We start from the raw sequence: 26935 nt of genomic DNA on the forward strand, positions 1-26935 counted from the left end.
CGTAGTAAGAAGTGCGTTTGATGGAAGGGTCTCGTGAAACTCCTATTCGATGGTGCATAATTCAAGCAAATCGAATAAAACATTCATGCGAGTGGATTATTTTAAAAATACGTGCATCGTACATCGTTCTGGTCTCGGTGATCGTGAATTATTTCTGGTAAAGGTTTTGGCTTATATTAATTGATCATAATAAACAATATTGATTCTGAAAATTGAAATCGGACCAATGATAGATCTTTAAACACAACTGTTTAGGTTAAATTAGCAATATAAAATCACATTAATTTATGACATCCACCAGTAATTTTAATTAACTTTAGATCGATTCATAAAATTACAAAATCAAATTTTACAAAAAAAATCACATAATTTCAGAAAAAAGTATCATCGGTAAAATAAAAAACGTTTTCACGTTGTTTGTAAAAAAAATTTTCATAGTATCTACTTGTATGACATTTGTCGTGCATGAAATGCCAACGTTATCGCTCAGGTGATTTTCATTTGCCCGATACGGTCGTCGACCGACCAGTTAATAGGCATTTTGCGCGCTAATTAAAACGGCGACGGCAGAATACGATCTGCGGAATGAATGCGATTTAATGCGAGATTTATCGGCCGATAAATCGTATCGCACGGTCACGCGATTCTGCAGTTCTTAAATTTGGACGGGCTCACGTTTTCGTTATCGGATACGATCCTGTAAGCGGACATGCTCGATATGTAACGGGAATGAAGTCTATAGCCTGTTGACCGCAACGCCGATATGAGTCTTGTATTACATCGGATCCGCAACTTCATGCGATCTCGTTTAATCTCAAACGTCCCTCAGTGTGAAAACAAGTTTTTGTAATTTCTTTAACAGGGAATCCTCTTATCCCGTTCGCTTCGCGAACAAAACTTCCGCGCTGTTAATTATTTATTAATTTTTAGTCGCCGGACTTCATGATCGAAGTAGTAGAAAGCCCATCGTTGATTGACAGACAGATTACAATGAGAGCGTAATTGCAATTTCCGTTCGTCTGAACGGAAAATGAAAGAAAGCGGCCGTTATTCTCTCGTCACGAATTAGCTTGGATGTGCGTAAAGAGATTGTAATGCGCATTGTTTGACTCATTGTCGCACGCAAATTAGCGCAGCGTCGCGTAATAATGAGATGCGGTTAATTTACTTTGTTGGATTCTACGCGGTGTGTAGAGTGTGCCGCATATTTTTTCCGTTTAAGAGATTGATAATTTTCAAGTTACAAGTAATGACTCTTTCTCTTTCCCTGTATATTGTTGAGTTATGTTAAATGTTAGAGAAGAAAAATTGAAAGAGAAATAATTAAAAAAATCTCATTCTTTTAAGTGCAGATAAATATTAGAAAAGAAAAATTATGGAAAAGCGATAACAATAAAACTGTTTTTTACAATACAGTTATATTTTCAAATATATTGATCAAAATGGTTCTTTAAGTATTATAAAAAGATTTTTGAAAGTCGTGCCAAAAGCCATTAATTTAAGAGATATATTTGTTTTAATACGTAGTAGCATTCATTGATTATAATACATTTTATTTTTTGTGGAAAATAAACTCTCTTATATTTTCTTATATTTTCTTTCTCTTATATTTTATATCTTATAATAGAATTATAGCAATTAGATAACAAATGCGGTTTTGACATGATAACAACTCTGCTCATTATTAAATCACATACATAGTTCGAGTTGCATTAAGTGATACGTATTTCCTAATCATTGGATAAGCAAGTTAAAAATAAAATTTCGTATCTGACACTAATTTTTTGTAGAATTTTTTGTAGAATTAAAAAGCTGGAATTATTATTTTAAACAATTTAAAATTTAGAAGATTCTTTACATATCAACAAATTTTAAATAAAATATTTGAAAGGATTGATAGCTTATTTAGAGTTTAAGTAAATCTTACTAAAAAAGTATGGTAATTAGCTTTAGGAAATAATGTGGACTTTCAGGAAGCACTTGGGTAGGTGATACATCTATATATATATATATATATATATATATATATATATATATATATATATATATAATTGTATCTTCAATATAGATAACTCATTTCTGAATGCATTGGTTTATAATTCTGAGTTCACTATGGCGTCAATTTTGGATTTGAACCAAATGGACTAAAAAGCTCTTTATAAAGATTCCTGAGATTTTTATAAGTTTTTGATATTGTATTATAGATTTTTGAAGGTTGTTATAGTGATTTTGAATAAATAAAGAACAAAAAATTTTTCAAGAATCTCAAAACTTTTGTTGCTGAAAAATTCCTGAAAAAACATCTTAATAAAAGATGTTGAAGTAAGAAATAAATTCAGGATCGAAATCTACGAAATCTCTTTAAAAGTCTATATAAGAACTTTATAAATCATTTGGCTGAAAACCGAAGTTGATCCTAAAGTGAACTCTGAGTCACAAATCAATATATTCGAAAACAAGTTATCTATATTGGAGATCATATTTGTCCAAATGCTTTCTAAAGATTATTTTCCAAAATTACACTATCACAATCTAAATATTTTTTAATAGAAAGATTGAAGAATGTTCTTATATACAATACAAATATCCCATAATTTCATTAGTAAATAAAAAATTACATCGATTAATGCATTGAAAAATATATAGTTCCATTTAATAAATTGATCTTCGTATTTCATCTAGTTGCAAAAAAACTTACTTCAATCTCTCTTGAAATCATTCAATTTTAATTTGAAATATTTTCTGATAGTTTTAAAGATATTGATATGTGTATCGATTAAAATGCAACATTCAGTGTAAAATTTTCTTTAAAAGTGAGAGAGAAATAATCTTCTCTTCGGGGTTCGCTTCGGTTTCTATTTTTTGCGAGCATTCGGATTCTTTGGAGCATGTCCGATTGACAGAATGCTTCCATTCGCCACTTTTATATGTCGTGTACAAGATATTTCGCAATTCAATCATGTAATTGAATCTTGAACCGAGCACTCTAGAATGCACCAATTTAACGCCCATGATAGACGCGATAAATGCGTATTTGTACATTCATTTATCCAATCGTTTAAAGGCAACATTTTTCTGTAATGATGAATGATCTTGTTTTTGCTCGCAGTTACTGTTGATAACGTTAATATCTTCGTGAAGAAAATATTAACTATCAATGTTTGGAGCTCGAATGGAAAATAGTTTAAATTGAGTCGCTTTATAAATGAACACACGTGTTCTTCTCAAGCTAAGAAAAAGCTAAAGAAGTCTTCTTTGCTTTGCCAAGGTAGCCGATTGCAATTTCGCCGTCAATCAGTCGCGACATCAGCGTCGCGGCTCTACAATTTCCGCGAGTACGAGCGCATGCCGACGACGAAAACGTGTCACGGCCGATCGAACCACGTGTATATGGACGCACAATGGCATAACTTACGTGCCGTTGTGATCCTTGCGATCAGAGTTGATTTAATCGTAAGTGTTCGGCGAGCGACTCTCATTAACGCACCGGTAATCGATTTCCCGTCGCCGTATTTCGTACGAAATATAAGTTTTGTAAGAAATAGACGACCGGTAAGCGGTCGTGAAAGAGATTCGGAAACGTAAACAGTTCCGGAACAGTTCGGAACATAACAGAGAGGAGCCGTCGTGCAGACTAAGTGTCTTGGTAGTGAGGGATCCTGAGTTCTCAAATCCAATCGGTCTCCGTTTATTTTTCCGAATCTCTAATAAATATCTTTCAGTTTATTTAGCTATACAATTGCTATTTTTACTTTTTGTTTTTTAGTCAAGTTTTATTTTTAACTCTACTAATTCTGATTAAAATACTAAAATACATAATGACGAATTTATCATTTTTGCAAATCTATGTGAACTATTTCGTCGTAAATTCACGAAAGCGTTTCATTCGCGTTTTAATGAAAATATTTTATCTGGACGATGGAAAAATTACGATGCTTTTAAGCAATATTAAAATAAAAAATTTGATTGTATCGAGTATAGCACATGCACTTTTGTGCGGCCAAAGTTGATCGATGAAAACTCACGTCGCTGTGAAGAGAAACAAGTTGCATCGCAAAATCGCATTGAATAATGTGTCCAAATTGCGAATCCATTTGCGTTCAGTTTCCTGTCGCTTTCGTATTGACATTGCGTGCTCGCAATTGCTTTCAACGAAATAGGATAGCAAGCGATAGAAAAATTGGATAGTTTTGGATCCATTTCTCACGGATCGATCTATATTGGATTTTAAACTGAATTTTTAATCTACGATGGCATCCGTAAAGTATTTTATAAAGGAAAACAATACTTTCTCTCGATTGTATTTATATTGACTGTTTTTATACAGCGAGACTGTCCATTTATTTTATAAATAATCAGGACATTATCTAAGGATTCTTTTTTCAATTTTCACTTCTTTTGTTTCGTCTCCTATTTTCATTTCCATTTCTAAAAAAGGCATGTTAAGTCGATACTCGAATATATCGAAATTATTGTTGTCGGTTTTCCGTTGTGCCGATTCTCTTCTTAGTTCTCTCGTTGCACTCACTTCATGAGCGACTGTTATCGCGCAGATCGTTTTCAATTGTGTTGTAATATGTTATATTTATGATATATTATTAAAAAGTTTCTGAATATACATATGTACATATACATAGTATATATATATATATATATTTCAAACTATTTAAGTCTATTCCTTTTAGGGCAACGAATCTGTGAAGATCCAATTACAATACTTTTATAAATATGTAATAAAATAATCTAAGACAAGTTTCACAGATTTGTAACCCCATTAAAAAAATTGTGTCACTCACCGATCTGATGCGCAACAGCGGAGTGAATCTGCCACGTAGCTACGATGATTCTGTAACATAGAAACAGAATATTCAAATTATAACAGTGTTCTAAATGATAGATATTTTACAAAATAGTTTTTGCGTATATTGAATTTACATATTTATTTTTCAATTAAATATTCATTAAAATAATAAAATAATTTTTAATAAAAATCTTTATAAAAATAAAGGCGTATAATATTTTAAACTGTTTTTCTTTCCCGAAAAAAAAACTATAAATTTTAAATTATTAAAATTTATTAATCCAAATAAATGTAAAACTGATTAATTTTATGTTGAGAAAGAAAATGTATATTTACCGCAGGGTTGCTCTGCCGGTGCTCGATGCCTCTCCTAGGCCTCCTCCTCCTCTTTAAATGTCGGATCGTCGGATGTCCTCGCAGCACAGGACACTCGCGAAAAACACTCGCGAATTATTATAATCGCGCGCGGACTAATTTTAAATAAAAGTCTTTTAGTCCGGTCACTTGTACGGCACTCCCGAAGCAGACGTGCGGCGCGACGAATTGGCTGCAGTTCATTCACTTGAAAATTGGCGGCGGAAAAATGATGATTAATTAAAAAAACTGACCGATTAATTTGCCACATAAGAGCCATTGACCGACTCGTGGCTATGCTGTGTTAGTACATTATTAATAACAATAATATTACCTAATGTTAATATTATTATTATTAATAACGGTGCAACGGGTACTGTTAGCTTCTTCGTCTTTGGGATTCCGTTGGGGAACCCAAAGGAATCCCTCGGAATACTGAGCCCCTCTATCACGTCAAGACCGTGGAGAGGTTATTGTTTATAAAAATTCATGAATATCAAAGAAATAAATCACGTTGAATATACTTTGTTAGAGATTCGTTATTTCGATATGTTTAAGAGTCGTTAATTACGCGCGTTAAGAAGCATTTACTGTTACATTCATAAGATACAACACGATTTGGTATCATTTAGCATTGAAGAAATGCGAAGAAATATGGAATCTACCCCTGTGACCTGTGACCTACCCCTACCCCTACGAACACCGGTGAGACATTGGTAGCGCGCGGAGCGCTCGTAAACACGTGACGTACCAATCGCGGCACGTAAACTCTTAACTAAACAACAATAGTTTGGCTAGACGAAATTTAATATATTATATATATTATATTATATAAATTTATATTATAAATCAAATTTAATTTCCACGAAGCGTTATAACATCTTTGATAATGAAACATTAAATAACATAATTGTTATATTTTACCTTCTAAATCTCTCTAATTATCATATTGTACATTTGCTCTTTCATTTAGAGTGCGTTTGTTTGAATGCTTGTGCGCTGGAAGCATTGTTTTATTTTCTTTTGACGTGAATATGAATAATAAAAATAAAATAATGCTTATAGCGTCCAAAACGAACACACTCTTAATAGACTCGTTACAATTTATTTGAAATATATGCATACATACATACACACACATATATATATATATATATTTTACGATACAATAAACGATTAATACAATAGACTAACTCTCTCTCTCTCTCTCTCTCTCTATATATATATATATATATATATATATATATATATATATATATTGCAAAATGTAAACTACATTTAAATCGGTGAGAATTTCCGAGCAAAAAAGTTCCATTCCAGGAGAATTTATATTGAACGTTAAAGATACTCGAATTGAATTATTAAAAAAAAATTCCTCGAAGTATGCAGCTCTTCCGTTATGTTAAGGCAATACTCGTATCGTTTACAAAAATAAATTATCACTTATGCTTCAAAAGTGTTGATCAATGAATACGAGTCAATTCCGCCGCCCGGAATATTCAAATGAAACAAGTCGTCTTTTGATACGTATAAATTCAACAAACTCATAACTGCGCGAGCTATCAACGTTTATTATAACATGCATCATAAGATGCATCAATGTTTTGAACGTCATTTAGAATTCGTCGTGACTTCGTTTCGAAAAGAAAGTGTGAAAACGCGGAGCAATACGTAACATCACCTGCCCGCACGAGCGTCGGTGGTTGAATGATAACGCGTTGCGTGCGCGTATACAATACCCGTCGATTGTAAACAAAGTACCAAGGCCGCGTATTATTATTGTTATTGTATCGCTATTTCAAACATAAAGGTTTCAACGTTTATAACAAAATTATATATAAGGTATATATATCTTTTCGTTGAGCTTTGCACGCGAAGAAAATATCAGGAATAGAAATAAATATTAAATTTTGGAAATGAAAATTCGGAGTAACGTTAGTTAACATTAGTAATTATGTGAGATTTTAATAGCAAGATTATATAACATGTGATGTCAATATTTTATATAAAAATATATAATATTAAAAAATAAATGGCGCGCGTGAAGCGCGCGTTTTGTACCGTTCTAATATAATAAAAATCAGAACAGGAACTTATAGAAAAACTTCTCGCGATTAAAATGATGTAAAGTTTGATAAAATGACTTTGAACATGTTCGAAAAGAACATGTTGTATGTATAAATCGGTCCAATGTTATATATTACTATCTTGTTACAGCCAAACGAATTTAATAAGAATGCAAAGAATTCGAAAGAATTTTATGCACATTTTTTTTAATTTTTTTTTAATGTCCTAAATTATCACATTAATTAACAAAGAAATCTAAGAAAATTACTGGTGGATTCCTTTAGAAGGTAAACAAGAAATAATATTTTGTCCCAAACCTAGCTTGAGCTGAGATTTCTCATATTGAAATTTTGCTCGATGCAAGTTGGATTAAAACAAATGTGAATTTAGAGTTTAAATTAGAAGGAAAGTGGACTCGTGCGTTTATGGAAGCGTGTAAATTGTCCGTCACGTCAAGAGCGAGATGCTCGTTTAAATATTCGTTCTAGAAATAAAAACGAGGTGTTCGGTGCACGATGATGCTAGATGGAAATCGGTGTTCGTTGCAGTGTCCAGCAGGAAGATTATGAGCCTGATAAGATTGCCAGCGTACGTGGAGACTAAGGTATGGCCGCGGTAGCTGGCATCTATGGCATTTCAGACGATCGACACGTCAGATACTCAGATCATCGGCAACGTGACCAGATGTGAGTTTGAGGAAAGGCACGAGTATTTTTTTGAAGGAAAAAAAAAAAAACAGACTTTATGATAACGGAAAGAAAAATTTGAGGCTGGAAGTATTTTATAGATTTCATAAATACAACATCTTCAGTAATTACAAAGAAAATTGCTGTCAATCAAATTTAATGTAAACAATTTTTCTCTCTTATAAATAATTAGTATATTCTTTTCTTATTTAGGTACATTGTGAATTTGCTTCGCTGAATTGTAATATGGTTCTAATCCCAAAATTGAACTACTACGAGCTTCCAAAAGAATGTAGACGTATCTCGGGGAATACTGATGAGAGAAATGAAGATTTTTTTTTTTCAATAAGTAAAAGCTTATAGGGATCGTAAGGGTTAACTTGTACGGCGGTACCCGGAACAGGGAACTATAAATATAGGCACCCCTTTGGCGCACTCTCACCTCGACTACGTCACATGGAACGACGAGTATCGCGTTTAAGAATTCATCTCGCGCCGAGAAGAAAACTTCTACCGTTGTTGCACCGTGCGGACGTCATTTGCGCGCTTTACCTTAAAGACCGCAACAAATATAGCCGCCGTTATAAATATATGAAACTCATATCTCGCGCTCATAGTTCTTGCACCGTACTTCGCTGGAAAACTCGGAAAACAGTATAAAACAAATTACAACCGAGAGGGGTCAATGTGGATGTCATAACTGCATTCATAACAAACTGCATTCTCAACATTTGAAATTGTGTTCCTTTAATATTCGTCGAGATAATACATGAAACATAAAAGGAATGTGAAAACAATATTTAAGGAATGCAAAAGTAATTTATTTAAAATTTGACATCTTAAACAATAAAAAGGTCGCAATTATTATTATTTAAATGTAATGTAGGATGATAGGAAGTAACTTACATCGGAATTTTCAGCGTAGTATTGTGCCAAAGCATCGAGTTATAAAGGTCACGTTTCTTGTTTTCGAAAAAGAAGAACACGCGAGAATTTATTGCTCTGCAATGAGTTTGGACCGATACTTTCAGCGATAATTAAATCGACACACAACGCGAATAGTAAACTCAAATGTAGTGGATGCCCTATTTATACAGACATAATTCTTTGAGGATAAGTAGAAAAGCTTAATTAGGTAATGTTGTCTGACTTAAAATATCTACATGTATAGTTACATCGTTTGATATTGATCTTAACGATAAGATATTGTTTTTTTTATTATTATAGATAAAAAGAATTTATTTAATACTTTAATATGAAAAATTTCAAAGTAATTTTATATGAAGGATCACATTAATAAAACTAAATAAAATTATACGTTAATGTCTTTAATATAATTGTAACATAAGAATAAAATAATACTCGAACCGAAATGCAGCGTTTAATAATTAATTAAGGTGCTAGTGAGAGTTAACTTAACTATATTTGTATGCATTTATAGCAGTGTAATGTTTATAATAAAAATTTTGTGAATCTCAATCTGGTTCCGGCAAATGGAAAGATGAAAGAAAGAAGAAAATAAGGGGTTAATATCTCTACGCGTACGGGATTGCAGCAATTGTCCCATCGGTTAGATAATCGATTTCCGATATCAAATTGACCGGCCTTCGGATACATGCGAGACATAAACGTGTACTTATTGGTGTAAGTTATCGATACGGTGCTGCACATTAAACCACGGATATTTGTGTTATGCTCTATTTAAAAAGAAAATTCCTTTTTACACGACGGTTATTAAAATGTTATTTCGTAAATATTTAAATACTTTCCGATCTGATTACGGTTCTCTTTCTAATCTCTAAATTTGAATCCTCTCATGTTTTAAAATTTACGATCTTCTATCTTATTCCCGACGCGTTCGCTGATTTCTCATTCTTATCAATGTTGATAAAAATATTTCAACTTTCTTCTTCGCTTCGCACGTCATTTTTGCGAGTGTTATAACAGAATAGCTAAACTCGAGGGAGGTGATAAGGTGAATAAAAAAACTGGCAGTTAATAATACAGCTTGGCACGCTATCTAGAAATTTTCGAAATTGCCTTTGCTTCCTGTCCTCAAGATTACCGCTTCTCACGTGCGGTTGAAGGAAAACAGAAATGAAAAGCTATGGAAAGAACGTCGAGGTCAATTAAAAAATAGACGGCTAACTTGCCAAATGCACGTGCAACCGTGGCGAGATTTGTCATTCGGAAAGCGCAAATTACCTCGCTGCTATACTTGCAGTGTTACAGTATTTCAACAAGCGGTAGTTATTTATTTCAGGGGGAAAAATGGAAGATGTTGGTTTCAGGGAGGAAGTATTAAAAATTGACGTCTTTGGAATATACTGTCCGATTTGTTTTGCGATTTGTTTCATGTCTTCTAATTAACTATATTAACCTTTGGATGTATGACTTTTTAATCAATTTTACAAAAATTAAAATTGTTGAACATTTTAATAACTCTAAATTGAATGTTGAATGTTGAATACAGAGTTGAAAGACAATTTTGAAGTTTCTTTAAAACCTTTTTAATTAAACACAACAATTTTATTGAAGATATATTAGATAACTATCATAATGAAATAAATAACAGAAAAATAAAAGTATTAAATTCTTTATATATCTAAAAATTTTTTTTTATTATACAAATTTTACAAATATAAATAAAAAGAAATATTATTTCAATAATTATATCTTGGTATTCATATAATTCATATAATGGTTTAATTATTTCATATATTAATTATATGCTGTTTACGTATCTTATGAATTGTGTGATGATCGCGATCTGTAAATCACGGAGAAGACAGTTCTAAAGTATACAAATAAATATAGCTATATATTCATATGTTAGATATTATAGTATAATACTGTTTTTATTTCTGTAAAATATAATGTAAACGTAAAGTAGTGTATGATATCGATGGAACAGTATCTCTATAAGGTACAATGATAGTGTAGAATAACAGTGGTTTCGTTTTTACCGACCGCTTACTTTGATAGAGATAGAGATTGTTAGAGATATCTAAAATTAAATAATGGTTTTGTACATAAAAAAAAAATAACAAATCTTTATTTTCATATTTATTGTAAAATTTTTGGATAACAATTACTTTATAGGAACAGTATAACATAATTTTTATAACAAAATAAACTATTAAATTTTTTAAATGATTAACTTAATATTTAAAGCATTTTGTTTTTATCATTTTTGTTTTATCATTTTTTTTAAATTTCGATTTATCTATACATTTATAATCTGAAATAATAAAAAAATTTTTTCAGATAAATTAATCATTAATTTTTCAAGCAAATTAAAAATGTTAATCAATGATCTTTTCATCAATAACAACTAAGTTTTTTTTTAATTTAGCATTTAAACGATAATAATTTAAATAATTTAAAATCAGCTGTACATATCTGTAAAATCTATTTGTAAAAAAGAAGATTTATTATTTCAGTCGTTTTGAATCTCTTCTTTCAGAAAAGGGATTTTCTTCTCTTTTCTCTAAACCTTTTTTGAAGAAATATAGTTTGTTATTATATCCTGTTTATTGAGAATATTTTATAGATGTTGTTCGTAAAGCAAACATACGATTCAGACTTTTCTCCCGTGTGAATATTCATCGATCCATGTCGAGACAATTATTTGCGACATATTTTCCACGTATGCGTGCACCCTCGTTTTCTACTAATACTTGCCTGTTTTCACCTCTCGCCATCCCATAACAATAACTGCACATTATGACTGCGTATATTGTTAACCCACGAATACATTCTCTAGAGTATTACAAAAATAAGATATTCCTTTTTGGATTAAAAATTATCAATCCTATTATAATTAATAATTATCAATCCTAAGGTATTAATTTGTGATTGTTGGTAAAAAGAAACATAAAAATAATTATATCAATTAATTTGTTTTGCTTTATTTATTATTTATAATAGAATCCAGATGTGCATACACATCAAGATTATTTTTTCAATTATTTTAAAAAAGAAAAAAGAAATATCTTCTTCGCATTTTGCTAAGTTTGTTTGAAGATATATTATTTGTAATTAGTTCAGTAAATCAGATTGTTAATTAACTTGTTAAGCCTAATTTTAATTAAGTCTTAAATTGTACAAAAACTATACAAATTGCGAATCTATTGAAGTACTTTATAAAACGAATTTATGTATTAATATTATGGTATTTATGTTTTCAGTTAGAAAAATGGAATGCGTTTCACGTTTCTTTAGTTCTATGCATTTCGAAAAAATAAACGCTTGTTTGTATACTCGTCAGATTCATATTTACATAGCACACTTCAACTTCCTAGTAATATCCGGTTGAAGTTTGCTCGGCAAATTCACCGGAAATCGCGGACATCAGCGTCCGATTTCGCTAACATCTGATTTCATCTAATTTCAATATTTATATTTATTTAATATTGAAATTAGTTAAAAGAAAATATGCGCTAAAAGAATAAATAAAACAATTGGAATATATAAATTATTTTTATAATTATATTTTTATAGTATACATATGTAATTGTATGGTAAATTTGTCAGTTATGAATGAGACGATTTTTAATTTTTCCTAAAAATAATGAATTTCATTTACTTTGTAGTAAATAGACTTTACGATATATTTTTAGAGACATGATTCCTCTTTCAAATATCGGATAATGGGAGAATCGATCTTGACCGATTTTTTTTTCTGACATGTCCTTTTCTTCATTTCTTTCTTTCTGTCGAAGCACTTTATTGTTTTCGCCATAACGGCACGTGATCAGTTACAAAATGATTTGGTGCAGTAAAGTCGATAGTGAAAATTGACCGATGGTTGTCGCCATCTCACGGTAAAATAGAGAATCAAGTGATTCTGCTTCAATCAGCATGAAAAAGTTCACAGGGTGTGCACCCTTTTGTTTACATCGTGGTTGCTCTTTATTTACTACCATCGAGACTTGCGTCAGTCTATTGAATTGCGGGACCAATGCGAAGTTTTCGAATGCATCTCGATGTAAAAAAATTGCCATCTTGAAATTGAAGAAGTATAGGATAATTTTTAAACTTAATATAATAAATAACAGACAACACATTTCCACAAATTTTTCTCATTATTTTAATTTCATCGAAATTTGAGAAAGGAATATGTATAGGAAGCGAAACATTGTATTTTGTGAATGTATTAAATCTGATTTTTCAATTCTCATCCTATTGTTCTCATGCTCTTTATTAAAATTTAAATAAAATTATGATGTATTTAATTTTAAACGATGATGATATTTTTCAAAATGCTTAGATTGTAAAAATCGTTTTGTAATAATGTCCATTTTAATGGAAAATTCTCTCTTGGGTTTTTTTCGCGGAAACAATCATAAATTCACATGCAATGCAAATATTTGTTTTCCCCGGCGGATATCCGTGATATATAACATCGTATGGCGTTATTAACAAGAGGTCCGGTTGGTTATTCTAAGAGAATGAGACGAGAATGATAGTTTATGTGTTGATGAAGCTATATGCGGATGAAGTGATTTGCTATAATTAGATTGTATTCTAAAGATATTTTGCGATTGTTTGACTATTAGATAGTTTCCAAATTTGATAATTACGTTAAAAAAAATCCATTTTGTTTTGAAGGAAGAAATTTTGCATGTGGTCAAACGGAATTTGAAACATTTAAATTTACTTCTCTAAAAACATTTGTTATTTAATGAATTCGTCCTCCTGCTCTCGTGGGATCAAAAGAATTAGCAGATCTAAACAATTAGTAATTTAACACGTGTCATTATTGACTTCACACGACACGCCAGTGACGTCATCCACCGGATGTAAAACGCAACCGCCATCGCGATACGTTATGAAATTTGTTAGACTATTTGGTTCCATGAATGTTATATTTCTTATTTTTTGCCTTTTTTTATACTTACTGAAGAAACTTCTTTTAATTTATATTTTAATTGATAATGTTAATTAATTATTTAGAACATGTCATCTCTAGAACATTATTGAATTATTATCTAATATAAGGTTTAAAAATTTAATATCGACGTAACATATAACTAATAATGAAAGGTAACTTCAAAGATAGAAACTTTATTAATAATAAAAGTTATTAAAAAAGTTGAAAAGCGATGGTTGGTTAAACAAAAATTTTCAATGAGATTAGCCATATTAGATAAATCGTGAAACCTATATTACAAGTTTATATTGATTTAAAATTATTCTTATTTGAGTTTTTTAAATGAATCTTCTTTAAGAGTTTTATTTATCAATTTGTGATTGCGTATGATCAACGAACGACGCCTATAGAACGTCAATAATTGCACAACAACATTACAGTATGGTGAGCATACACGTGATTGTTGAGGAAGGCGAATCGATTATGGCACTGGGAAATAGCAGCGGGAGTTACGTCGGGGAAGGCCTCTTACGTGGATCCCCCGCCGTTACGTAAGGAAATAACGTTATGGATTGAGAAAGGAGAGCTAGGTGCACGTGTATGCATGCGAAAGAGAGAAAAAGAGAGAAAGAAAGAAAGGAGTGAGAAAGGGAGGAAGGGAGGGGAGGAGAGAGAGAGAGAGAGAGAGAGAGAGAGAGAGAGAGAGAGAGAGAGAGAGAGAGAGAGAGAGAGAGAGAGAGAGAGAGAGAGAGAGAGAGAGAGAGAGAGAGAGAGAGAGAGAGAGAGAGACCATGAAGTGGTGTGTGCGTCATGTCGGATCCATTCACCGGCTTCGATAAAGATGGGACAAACCAGGTCGCAGGCACAGTTATCTAGGTCAGCTTCTCCACTTACTCTCTCACGGTCTCGATGAGAGCGGTTAACTCTAGTTACCATATGAATACGCCACCCTGCATCAATGAAACGTCCAGAATGACCCTGATCCAATAGTCATTGCTATAGTCGAGGCGCTACAGTCATCCGCATGTTATGCGAAAATATTTCGAGCGTTATGCTTGGCGTTAGGCATACAAGATACAAATACACAAAATATGGAGAATTATAAACTATAATAAATTACTGAAGAATATTATAAGGATGGGTGGCAATCAAAGTAGAAAGGAAGAAAATCAAATTTATTATACGACTAATCCATTTACAAAATTCAATACAAAATTTACTTTGATGATCTCGGTTAAACTTACTGTCTTTCTTTATGATGTGTGAATTAGAAAAAGATAAAAAGTAAAGAGAGATCAAAATTAATTTACATCTTGGTGGAAATAGAGATAAATTATATGGCGTTCTATCTGATTAAAGTCACATTATAACGAATATAACATTAAAGCGCGTTATCGCATGACAAAATCGTAGTTATTCGTGTTATCTGGCTCATTTAACCTCCTGTTGCTCAGAATATGGGTCTCTTCGACATCCTTGTCGCTAGAGGAGCACTTACGGAGATCAATCGTCAAGTGCATCCAGTGATACACGTCTTTCCCCATTGTCTTCTTTGACATGAGTGGTCCTTAATAGTGATTCTCTGTCTGGAATGAGTTTAATGTTCCGTTCCTCGAGCAGGAGTGTTTTACCAGGTTATTTATCTAGACCTGACGTACTTTGTACCAAATGAAATTAGATTTTGAAAGACGAATGAGTAGGATAATTGACTCTCCGTTTATCACATTGAGGTTTAAAGTGAGATTCTTTGTAATGAATTTATCTTTATGAATCAATTAAGAAATATTAATTTATTTTAATTTATTTATTTTTCGTAAAATTTCACTGATTTAGCATAATTTAATTTATCATTCTTTACAACTTAACAAATGAGGAGTATCTCAACAAATATCTCAAAAGTTTAGCCATCTTTGGGATGAGGTAGCCTGACTCCGGAACCCACGCAATGTTGGCTTAGCTCCACGTCGCGTTGCAGATCGTGTTCCGGTGGCCCAAATACTCAGATATTTATCGACGTATTTTAACTTTCGACCGCGAATTTTGCCGGTGTACTGCGACGAATTGCTCCGCCTCCATCTCATCGAATATGAAAAAAGTAGAATAAGACAAATACACTTGCAATCAATACGTATCTTCTGAATATTTTTAAAAATTACGAAATGCATAAACTTACAATTTTACTTTAGTTTATTTTAGACAATTTATGATTTGTTTTCAGAATTTAAAGTAAAATACTATTTATAATTTTATATAAATTTCCTTATAAAAAAATCAACTAAAGAATTAGAATAAACATAAGATGTATATTAAAATACGCACATTGAAATACACGGTGTAAAGAAGTATAAATAGATTCGCGTCAGATTTCTATTCTAAAATCTGACGCGAATTATAGATTGTTTAAAATAATTTTTTATATGAATAATAATGCGATATAGTTTTGCAAGTGATTATCATGTAAATTAAAAGGTGAATGCTTGTAAGAAAAAAAAATAAAAAACTAATATTATATATATATATATATATATATATATATATAATATTAGTTTAATATAAATATTATATATATATATTTAATATAAATATTATATATATATATATATAAATATATATACAACATATTATTTATGTAATTAATATTTAATAATATATAATGCACAAATTATATTAAAATGCGCACATTTAGTATAAATCAATTAAATAAAGAATAAATTAATATGTAAATTATATATTAATTTTGAAAAATTAATTAAATATTAATGAAACTATGAACATATAAACTATAATATTAAATAAATATTATAAATATTATAAATTTTATAAATGTAAATGAAAATTACTAAAGAAAATTATTGATATTAAATATATAATAAATATTGTCTGGTAACAAAAAAATTGTAGAAAATAACTTAAATAAAACTAAAATTTAAATAATATATTACATTTTCTATTAAATGTATTAAATCTATATATAAATAATGAGTTTGGAATTTAAAGTTTTAAAATCAAATGAATAGAACTCTATTTCAAAGTACAAATAATAATAAAGATATCTTTAAAGATAAAATTTCTTATAATTTAAGAATATACACAACAATTTTTCACAAACATATGGCATAAATTAAGACACTCGTATTTATTTATTTCTGCATAGATTATTTGTTGACTATTTTAATTAACGAACAGTGATATTCTTATTTTAATTAACGAACAGTGATGTATATTAGTTCAATTACTATTGACAATAATAAAATTGATTATAAATGTGTATTTATTTTGTTAGCTAATGTTAACAAATTTGTATTGTTTTTTGTAAAACATGTTGAATATTTGATAATGGCTTTGTCAATCGTGAATTGCAAAACTGAAATCAAATTTAGGAAAAGAAAGCAAGAAAAGTGATTTTATGTGCCTTCCCCTTTTACTTAACTTAGTAAACGGGAAGGAAAATTAATTTCTACAGACTCTCGTTACTCTCGAACGGACGTGCTGCTGTTCAACGTTGACGTTGACGTTCCTCACAAAGAATTTCCCGTTAAGCCATTCCTTCCTTTTCCTGAGTATTTCATAACTAATAATGTTTGACCGAGTGAAAAAAAGTTTGAATCATCTATTCCCAATGGATCATTCAATTATACGCGTTGAAACTTTTATTAGCCGTCATGTAGATGAATAAAGCAGCATACATAATTAATTAGAAACTTATTTAATTAATTATTTTTGATGCAATACTATAATTCAAATGTGCTGATTTATTGATATAATACGATTTTAATGAATGTAACAAATGTAATGTAATAATGATCAGAATAATTCGTTGAGTACAGGTATAATACGCAGTATATATATATATACTTTTTCGTAAATTATTAGTCTCGTCGATGTTAAGAACTGAACATCACGTCACGGTTTTGTTCATAATTTCACTACTTCGACAAAATGTTATAGCTGGAAACGATTTTACTTAGTATTGGAGCTGCAAATTGCTACGACGCATGCAAGAAACTCCTTCAGAAAAGTTCATTTGCGATAAGTGCTGCACAGAGTTTTTTTTCCTTGGATTAGAGTGATTTCCGCTCGTATAATAATCGCGAACTCGATTTTCATTGTAGAGCAGAGATTATATTTTACGGAATAAAACATATGATAATCTGTTAATCATTCTGATACATAGATTCACATTTACCTTATTCTTATCGAGCTATTGTTGGACAAGGTATTACTGCAAGTGATACGACTGTATTTATGATACGACATACGTTCGTGATAAATGCATCCTAAAGTTATGATGTTTGTTTATGATAAAAGACGATTTGAAAAAAAGATTAAATCAGAGAAATATCGAAAATTGAAGACATTCGTGGAAATTTCAAAGGAGAAAATTATGGATGAAAAAGAGAAAGGCAAAGCTATAAAGAGATACAAAAATGAAGAAATCGAAAAGAAGAGAATGATTAGTACATTCTGAATTGAATTTTTCTGGGAATTAAATATTAATGATAAACTATAATACAATACTGTACACGTGCTAAAAGTGTGCTAAAAATCAAAAGAGATAGAATAGAAAAGGGAGGCAATGGATGCGAGGGTAGTAGCGCTGTGAGATTGGTGGGTCAGAAACAAGAGTAGTAGGATGGGGGAGGGGGATTCGCACGAGGTAGGGATACAAGCTATGGAGGGGGATGTATTGATTGCGTGCGGTTAGTGCAACGAGAAGAGATCTGGCAATACAGAGAGAGGACAAATCGAAAAGTGAGATGTAGATGAGGAAAATGGAGGGAAAAGAAAATACCGTGAGACAGATAGCGTGAGAGACAAGGAAAAGAAATTCTGTGTCAATCAAAATAGCGTAATCAACGTAAATTAAAAGAAAAAAAATGAGGTTTATTATTGATAATAAAATATTGTTAATGAAAAGGAATAAAGCTAAGGAAGACAAGGAAAGTTAGAATCAATGAATGTGAAATAGGTAAGCAAAGGGAAAGAAAACGGAATATATCAAAAAAGAAATAAAAATTCAGACTAAGGAATACTTTTCTAGTGAATACTAGAAGAAAATTTTAGAGAGAATATAAAGAAAAAATAGAATAATATTATTGTAAAACTAAACTAATGGAATTGTATTTATATTTTTTATAAATTATAAAATTACTTTTCATTAATTTTCGATGATATTCAAATAAAATTGCGAAAAAAACAAAGTTATTTTTCTTTTTCTTCTTTATTTGATAAACTAAGACATATTTACACATATATAAATACATGAAAAATAATCAGTATATACTATTTCTGTATTTGAAATTCATTATTATTTATTTTATATTTTTCCTTATATTTTTCCATAATAAGTAAAAGATAGTCTGAGAATCTGTAATATTCGTTATTCTTTTTCGGTCGATTTATTGCCAAAAAAATTCAACATTTTAAAAACAGTTTGTCAATCGATGAAGAAAGATATGAAAAAATGAGAAAGTAGGAAAATAAGGAAGGAAACCAGATATAAAGTAAATGAAATTAATAGATAAAAAAACGAAATAGAGAGAGTTAGATTAATTGATAAAGAAGAAAAAGAGAGGGAAAGAGAAAGAAAAGAGGAAGAAAAAGAAGAGAATGGATGAGAATAATGAGAAGAAAGGAAAGGAGAAAAGGAAAAGAAGAAGAGATCAATGTTGTTGCAGTTGCAACTGCCACATGCTACTATTATTTTCTTTTACTCTAGAAATTGTGTGGAGAGGAAAGTTTTCACGAAGCTTTCGTCTATGCGAAATGGAATGTTAGTCGATGTATGTAGGTCGCTTTGTTGCTCGTTGACTGTTATGAGTCACAGAAGGAGATGCGCCAGGAGACGAGGAGAGTTGGATGAAGCAACTCGACAAACATCGATAGACTAGCGTTTATCAGATTTGCAATGCACCGAGGGATGCAAAATGACGAATTCGATTCCGTGATAGATACAGTAAATTTTACCAATTCTTTGCGTTGACAGTTAGTACAGATATACATTTGCATTGAAAGGATTTACAAAATGACGAGAGGTTTATCTTATATTTGATGAAATAACATTGTCTCTAAAATATTAAGTTAAAATGCAAATAATGTACATACTAGTTTTAATTATATTTGTAAAATCGAATTTTTTTCTGTTTAATTGAACTGGCATGTCACTTGTATCTTATTGCATACCATTATATCATCATTTCATTTTTATGATTGCAATGTTGTAGTCTGAACCAAATTTGATTAAAAATTTATTCGAACTATCGATAAAATGTCGAGCATTTATAAAATCATAGTAAATGAATAAACAACATTCAAATTGCTTTTGTTTTTATTTTGCAATTACTTTTTCTCTCTACACAGTACTAAGTAATATTTATCATGTCCACTTCAAAATTCAAGTTAATTTTACAATCAAATTTTAATTTTACAATCTCATTGATGATTTTTGAATTTGATTTTGGTTTTCTTTTATTGATTTATTTTCTTGCAAAAAGTATATGTTTCAATGGAAATAACATTCCACATATTTATTTTTTTCTTGGATATTTAGTACCCGATTATTGTAGGTAGATATGAAAATTTTCAGGATTATCATCATTATCGGTGATGATGATAATGGCAACGACAGTAGGAATATATAGCTTGGTATCGTATTTATAAGTACGAGGACCTCGTTCATCTTCGATTTGTCATCATCCTTTTCCCCTATTGCTTCTCTCATCCGTGTGAGCCACCTACTTTTTTCGTATAGCGTGTTAACCTTCTCTCATCCTCAAATGCGACGAGCGGTCTGCCTTATCCGCAGAGGGGGGAGAAGAGTAGAAACTAGGGGTGCGGGGTAGGTTGTGAAGAACTTACTGGAGTGGGATGGGGTGTACCTTGCTGCCCAGTTTGATTACGCAACAACAATTGATCTCCTCAACTTGATAGTTAAAACCTCGAGCTTTCTTGAGGTGAGGTTAGAAATATTGTTAGATAAATTAAAATGTCGTTTTATGTCTTCAAGTGATTTGCAGAGATTTTTTATTGAATATTAAAAATATTAGGATATATAATGAGATTTATTTGTCTATCTTTTATTAGTACATTTGATCTTGATTTTTATTTGTTTAATGAAATAATGATAAGATTGAAGATATATATTTCTAATAAAATTATTATTTTGCGATTAGGCAATTACTATTTGATTCTTGTTATTTTTATTATTTTGGGATCAATTTATGAAATGGAATAGCTTGATATAAATAGAAGAGCTATTATTTCTGATAAATTAGTCCGTATTTTATTATTGAAGATTTTTTTAATAAGTGGAAATATTATTACCATATATACTAATATAAATGAACTGTTGTATAATGCAACACATTAGATTCCTTTAGATTCTTACATAACAACACATCACATGCATTGTAGAAAGTACTGAAATATATTTTTAAGAAAAAACTTACTTAAAAATTCCAACTAATAATAATAAGTTAATAATAAGTTAAATCATAAATATAATGTGTTTTTTCTAATTAATCGATAGTAAGCGGGAAATGAAGAAAAGTAAAATAGAAAAAGATAGAAGAAACAAGAAGCAAAGTGAAGAATAATTAAGGTATAACTCAAGAAAGATCTAAGGCTTGGGAGTATGTCCAGGAGCAAGAAATACACATAGAAAAAAACTGGAAATAAGCCGAAATGAAAGCTGATATATTATATGCATGAAAATACACGCTTGCGGTTGCACGCTAGACTTCGTGATCAGAACAAACGAGACAGCGGTGAAGACACAGTTCTGTGTAGTGTAGCGTGGTATGACAAGGCATGGTCGAACACAGGGATGCAGTCCTGGGTAGGGTGAGTAGAACTTGGTCAGAAAGAGAAGGGTTGTGCTGCACGAGAGGGAGCGACAGACGTAGTCGCTTTCCGAACGTGGGGTGGTGAAAGGAAGAGGACATCCTCGCGCAGGGGACGCGCGCAGCTTTCTGGCCGCTCCAGTGAGCGAAGCGCGCGTGAGACGAGGAAGAAGGCACGGCGGAAACGAGTCGCTTCTGTCTTCGATTCGCGACGATACTCCCCTATGCGTTGCGCTCCCACTACGGACAACCTCCGACCATCTCCGTGTAGCTACAGGGAGGAAAGGGGAGGCACGAGAGAAGCACGAGAGGAATAGTCGACGGAACGGTGTGAGAGGTGTGGAACGAAAAGGGAGCTCGACACGGTGTGGTGTCCTCAGACGAGCTCTCATCGACGTAGCGCGAAGGTGGAGCCAAGAGAACATTCGCTGACCTCTCCCGCTCGTTCCTCGTGGCGGCCGTAGGTGTACGTGAGGGATACGCGCACGAGCGCCGTGAGCGAGAGGAAGAGTGAGCGGAGCTCGAACCGCGCGGACGGCGGACGGGCGGACGGACGGACGGACGGACGGACGGACGGACGGACGGACGGACGGACGGACGGACGGACGGACGGACGGACGGACGGTGGTGCCAGCGCGCACGAGTGCCAGTTCCGCGGAGAAGTGCGTGCGCGAACGAAGCCGCCGCGGCCTCCCTGGGTTGGCGGCGGTGCTGGTAGTGCGATCGCGCGAGGTTACGAGGTGCCAGTGAAGTGAGGTTCCAGAAAGGCGTGTCGACGGCGCGAGAGAAGACGTTTCTCCTCCCGACGATGATTACTCCGAGATCGGCTGGACGGACGCTCCGTCGCCTACCCCGTTTGATTTGGCGCGGTTGGTCATCCCCATCGCCGAGCGTCAGTAGCCGAGAATGATTGGCGAAATGTACGAGGATATCAGTGTCAGTTGATCCTGGGAAGTACCATTTCGCCTCGCCCCACTACGACGTGTTTTCCTGTATCGAAGTCTTCCTTCGGGACAGGGCGGAAGACGAGATAAGGGTGGGAAAGACCGAGACGGAGGACTAGAATTAGGAGAGACGAAAACAGAAAGATTAAGATTATAAAGTAATCAGGGGAAGAAGAGAGAAAGAGAGGCTGACGAGCTATAAGAGGAAACAAGAGAAGAGCCGGAGAGCCAAGAAGAGAATAGAACAGAGTCAACAGCAGGAACAGCAGCCATTTTGGTCGTGCGTTCTGCGCTGCCGCCGCTAACTACTGATCACAAGTGATCATTGGTGATCTTGGTACTTGGTGATCCTGTGGATTGGATAATATCTTTGTGACATCGGTGACAAGGAGATTCATGAAAAAAAGAATCGGTGCGCAATGAGAAGAACGAGAGAACAATTCGAAGAAACGTGTGTGCGAAAGAAGGAACGGGAGATAGTGTGAGCAAGAACAAAGAAGAGTGGAGAAGGACGGCGAGGGTGGCGGGGTGGGACCATCGAAGGGTGCGTGTTGTGCGGGGGTGCACCGCTCTCCGGTGGCATGGGGCTCGGGAGGGGGACTCGCCCCCTCTCGTAACCGCCGCGAAGCGCCAAGATTTCCCGCATCGAGTTCATCGAGAAATGGGGGCTGACCCCTGTCCTCAAACCGAGGCAGGATCTACGCCCCCACCGGAATGGTGCGGAGGAACACGGCGACACGAGGTACGCCGAGCACGGCTACATTCACAGTAATGCAAAAGTCGACATAAGACTAAAATGTGATAGAAACGTTATACGAATAAGTTATCCGAATACACATAGCGATAATGGTAGCTGGACATATTCTTGTCGGTTGGCACGAGTTATGATTTACGAAAGCCTTCAGTTTTCCGTGAATTCCAACAAAATTTAGTTTCTTGATTTATTATGTGTTGAATCATGAATACTTGGAAATTAAAGTCTCGAAGAAGTCGCGGTACAGTGATACGAGTCAACGTAAAGTTGAACAGTGATGTAACGATAGATAGCAGGTCATTCGCAGGAGCGTGTAAAAAAAAAGAAAGAAAAACATAGCCAATTATCATTAATAATCAAATTACTTTAGAATGTATCTTAAAAATTTAATATTTTACAAAATATTTAATTTTTTAATAAATTTTGAAATTTATTGAGAGTATGAATTTTAATATACGCGCGCGTTCTTTCGAAGATCTAAATTTCTACATCTTTAGATTTGTAAAATTAATCTAAATCTAAAGGAAACATGAATTAAATCTAAAGGAAACATGAAGATCTTTGAATCTTGAGATTCTTGAAAGTTAGAGAAAGAATTATGACTGTTAATTTGCATGCAAGAAACAGAGTAGATTTATAAGATATAGAGTGCACAAAGAAAGAGCATTGGAGTTTTACGGCACGCTTGATTCACTATAGCTCTGCTAGCTCTTTGCTATTACGTAAACCTTAGCTCTTTTTTAATTTTATCTCTACAGAAAAAAAGACCACTTATTCTCCGTCGAAACATCTCTCATTCTCGCATATTATACATAATCACCATCGATTAATATGTTAATATTATCTAATTAATATCATAAATTAATATGTTACTATATTAATGTTACCTAATACATAAAGTTGCTATTCATTATAAATAAAAATAGATGCAGACATTTGTAAACTGTTTAAGAATTCGATAAGTCAGAATTAATTATAATAGAATTATTTGGATTGCGTGTCGTGACAATTGCCGTTATTATTACGCCTATATTAATATTAAGTTTTTGGAGCAATAGCAATGTTAAAATACATGTGGCACTTTTTTTTAAATAAATTATCTACGATCTTTTAAAATCAATCATGAGTTAAAGAAATCATTACTTGTTTTGTTACAACGTGCAGTCATCGAAACAAGTCGAATCGTAAATTTAACCGACAACTGCATTGCGTTTAACCTGCTTTCTGCTAATGACAGACTCTAAAATGCATTTTACGATTTCATGCACTTGTAATTTGTGAAGAAACTACGCGTTTGAGAAGAGAAGAGAGAGATAGAAAAACAGGGCAACAATTTTCTCGATGATCGTTGCGTCTATTTCTGTTTACGGTTCGCGATGCGATTTGTACAATTATTACGCGTCTCATAATTTATTTATTATTTATTACAAGCATTTTTTCTCAGAAAAAAATTAAAGAGGAGGCGAACAAATGATCAATGAGCTGATCTAATAATAAACTCAACAATCACATGCCCGATAATCGCGCATGTGCTTTGGTCTTTTTTCCTCTGTGTGTTCTTTAATCCATAAATAATTATTTAGAATTTAATCTTTTTTATGTAAAGATTCTTCATAATTTTCTTTTAATAAAAAATAAGAATAAAGCATTAATATTATGGAAATCGGAAAATAATATAACAATTGTTATTTTGAAAAATAAATTATTCAATGGATTTGGATTTAATATAGAAAAAAATATGTAGACTGAAGATATGATAGAATATTTTCAGCAGAATTTTCGCAGAGGAAAATAGTGTAGTCAAAAAAATTAATGGAAATATGACGCTTAATCATAACGCATATGATCGAGTAATTACGTTAATAGAAGTGGTTATATATCGAGATGCTAAATTTACCGCTAAAAATACATTCCCATTTCTGACCAGCAGCTATCTTTAGGACAAGACGAAAGCATTCCTCTTTCGCCGAGGATTTCTGTGGAATGCGTGGCTGTAATTCCTTCCACAATTCATTGCTGCGATAATGAATTCTTTCGAGTTGTTAGCGAAGCGTGTTTATATTTAGGGATAGATACCTCTTTCTATGTAACTGCTGCAGAGAAAAATAGTTTTATAAGAATAGTGAGCAAAGAAAAAATATATATATTCCTAAGAGATTTATTGAAACATTAACATATTTAACGATAAAAATCGTATGTATTTAATGAGCTAATTTTTGAAGGCACCACCAAACATATATAGAATGTATATTTTATAAATATTTATAATACATATTCTGACTAATTTTTTAAGATAATGTTTCTTTGTGTAAATATTTTGTAGAATATTTTGTAGAATTCAATCAAAATTTAAATTTTTATCAATTATGCAAATTTGATTATCGAAGGAAATTGTGAGGAAAATATTTTGTATCTTCTGTTTGTTCATCTCGTATGTGCACAGCTTTTCTGACATATATACTTGAATGTACGCACGCAAGAGGAATTTACCCTTTGCGTGGGTGTTGATCACGTGCGTGCATACGCGAGGGCATTCGCACAGCGTGCGTTTGTATCGTGCTAGTATCGCATTCTTGTCTAAAGTATCGTGTATTTAAATATGCAAGATATGATACGATCAATGTTTTTGAAAAATTGTATCTGAAGTGTTTGCTTTGTATTTTTTGTATTTTTATAAATATATTTGTATAATGGGACTCTGTTAAAAGCGTTTCATTAAATAAAAGCGTTTCATTAAATCAATTCTCGCCGCTACTGATTAATTAAAATCTAAACATTTCAGTTTGAAAAGACTGCAAAAATTTCTGATTTAATTATCGTAAAAGAAATCTATTGTGAGAATTTATTATATTTGACCTAAATGTGCAGAAATGCAACGCAATCTTTAAATCTGGCACACTTCCGCCAAACAAATATTTCAGTTTTCTTCTTTGCTGATATTTGCTTCTTTCGCACCTCTTCATTTTATGTAACTTTATAAAAATCGTCAAGGACCGCTGTATCGCTCCGCAGTGGTCTCTCCATTATTCAGTGGAGCACTCGATGCAGTGGAAAAATGTAGATGCCGCATTAAGGAGCGAAAAATAGTACAGTGAGGTAGCTTGGGCTTCTTGAGAAAGTTTTGAATTAATGACGAAGTCAGGACCAGCTAGAGATGAATGTATAGCTCCAATAAATTCCAATAAATACATCTTTTATTTAAAATATATTTTTCTCTATTGAAAGACTGTACAAATTTTAATACTGTACAAATTTTGTTTTTTTAACTTTCATGTTTCTTGAATTTCATGTTTCATGATTTTTATTATAATTATTCAAATTTTGCAATAATTTTTTAATATGTTAATTTGTTATTTTGACAAAAATAATAAATTTTAACTAGCTTTTTTAATTAATTATTTATTTGTATAACTTTTAATCTTTCTGTAAAGCAATAGATAATTGTTTTACACGAGTGTAATATTTATCAAATTTAAAAATATATATTTATAAATTTATTTTTAGAATTTTGATTCGATAAATTCTACATTTTGATGAGATAAAAAATTATGTTTCCAGAAGGGAAATAATTTTACTAAACCTGAAGAGGATATAAAAATGATGTTAAAACTTC

The 26935-nt window shown here is 32.2% G+C and overlaps 1 protein-coding gene across 11 annotated transcripts in view; it reads left to right on the forward strand.

Annotated features, from left to right (window-relative positions):
* The window catches only part of shaker (potassium voltage-gated channel protein Shaker), a 107279-nt gene that overhangs the window by 50555 nt on the left and 29789 nt on the right, over positions 1-26935 (forward strand). Inside the window, exons 1-2 of one of the 11 annotated variants that reach the window (XM_089070977.1) lie at positions 142-157; positions 7771-7908. The exons of 9 other annotated variants lie outside the window; for them this stretch is intronic. In XM_089070977.1, the coding sequence (XP_088927103.1) occupies positions 7829-7908 (80 nt within the window). In that variant the 5' untranslated portion in view covers positions 142-157; positions 7771-7828. Of the gene's footprint in view, positions 1-141; positions 158-7741; positions 7909-26935 lie in introns of those variants that run through there. One more of the 11 variants, XM_089070976.1, reaches the window with a different exon arrangement.

This window comes from Pogonomyrmex barbatus, unplaced genomic scaffold (assembly GCF_055798465.1).
Source record: "Pogonomyrmex barbatus isolate J1 unplaced genomic scaffold, ASM5579846v1 scaffold11, whole genome shotgun sequence".
NCBI lineage: Eukaryota > Metazoa > Arthropoda > Insecta > Hymenoptera > Formicidae > Pogonomyrmex > Pogonomyrmex barbatus.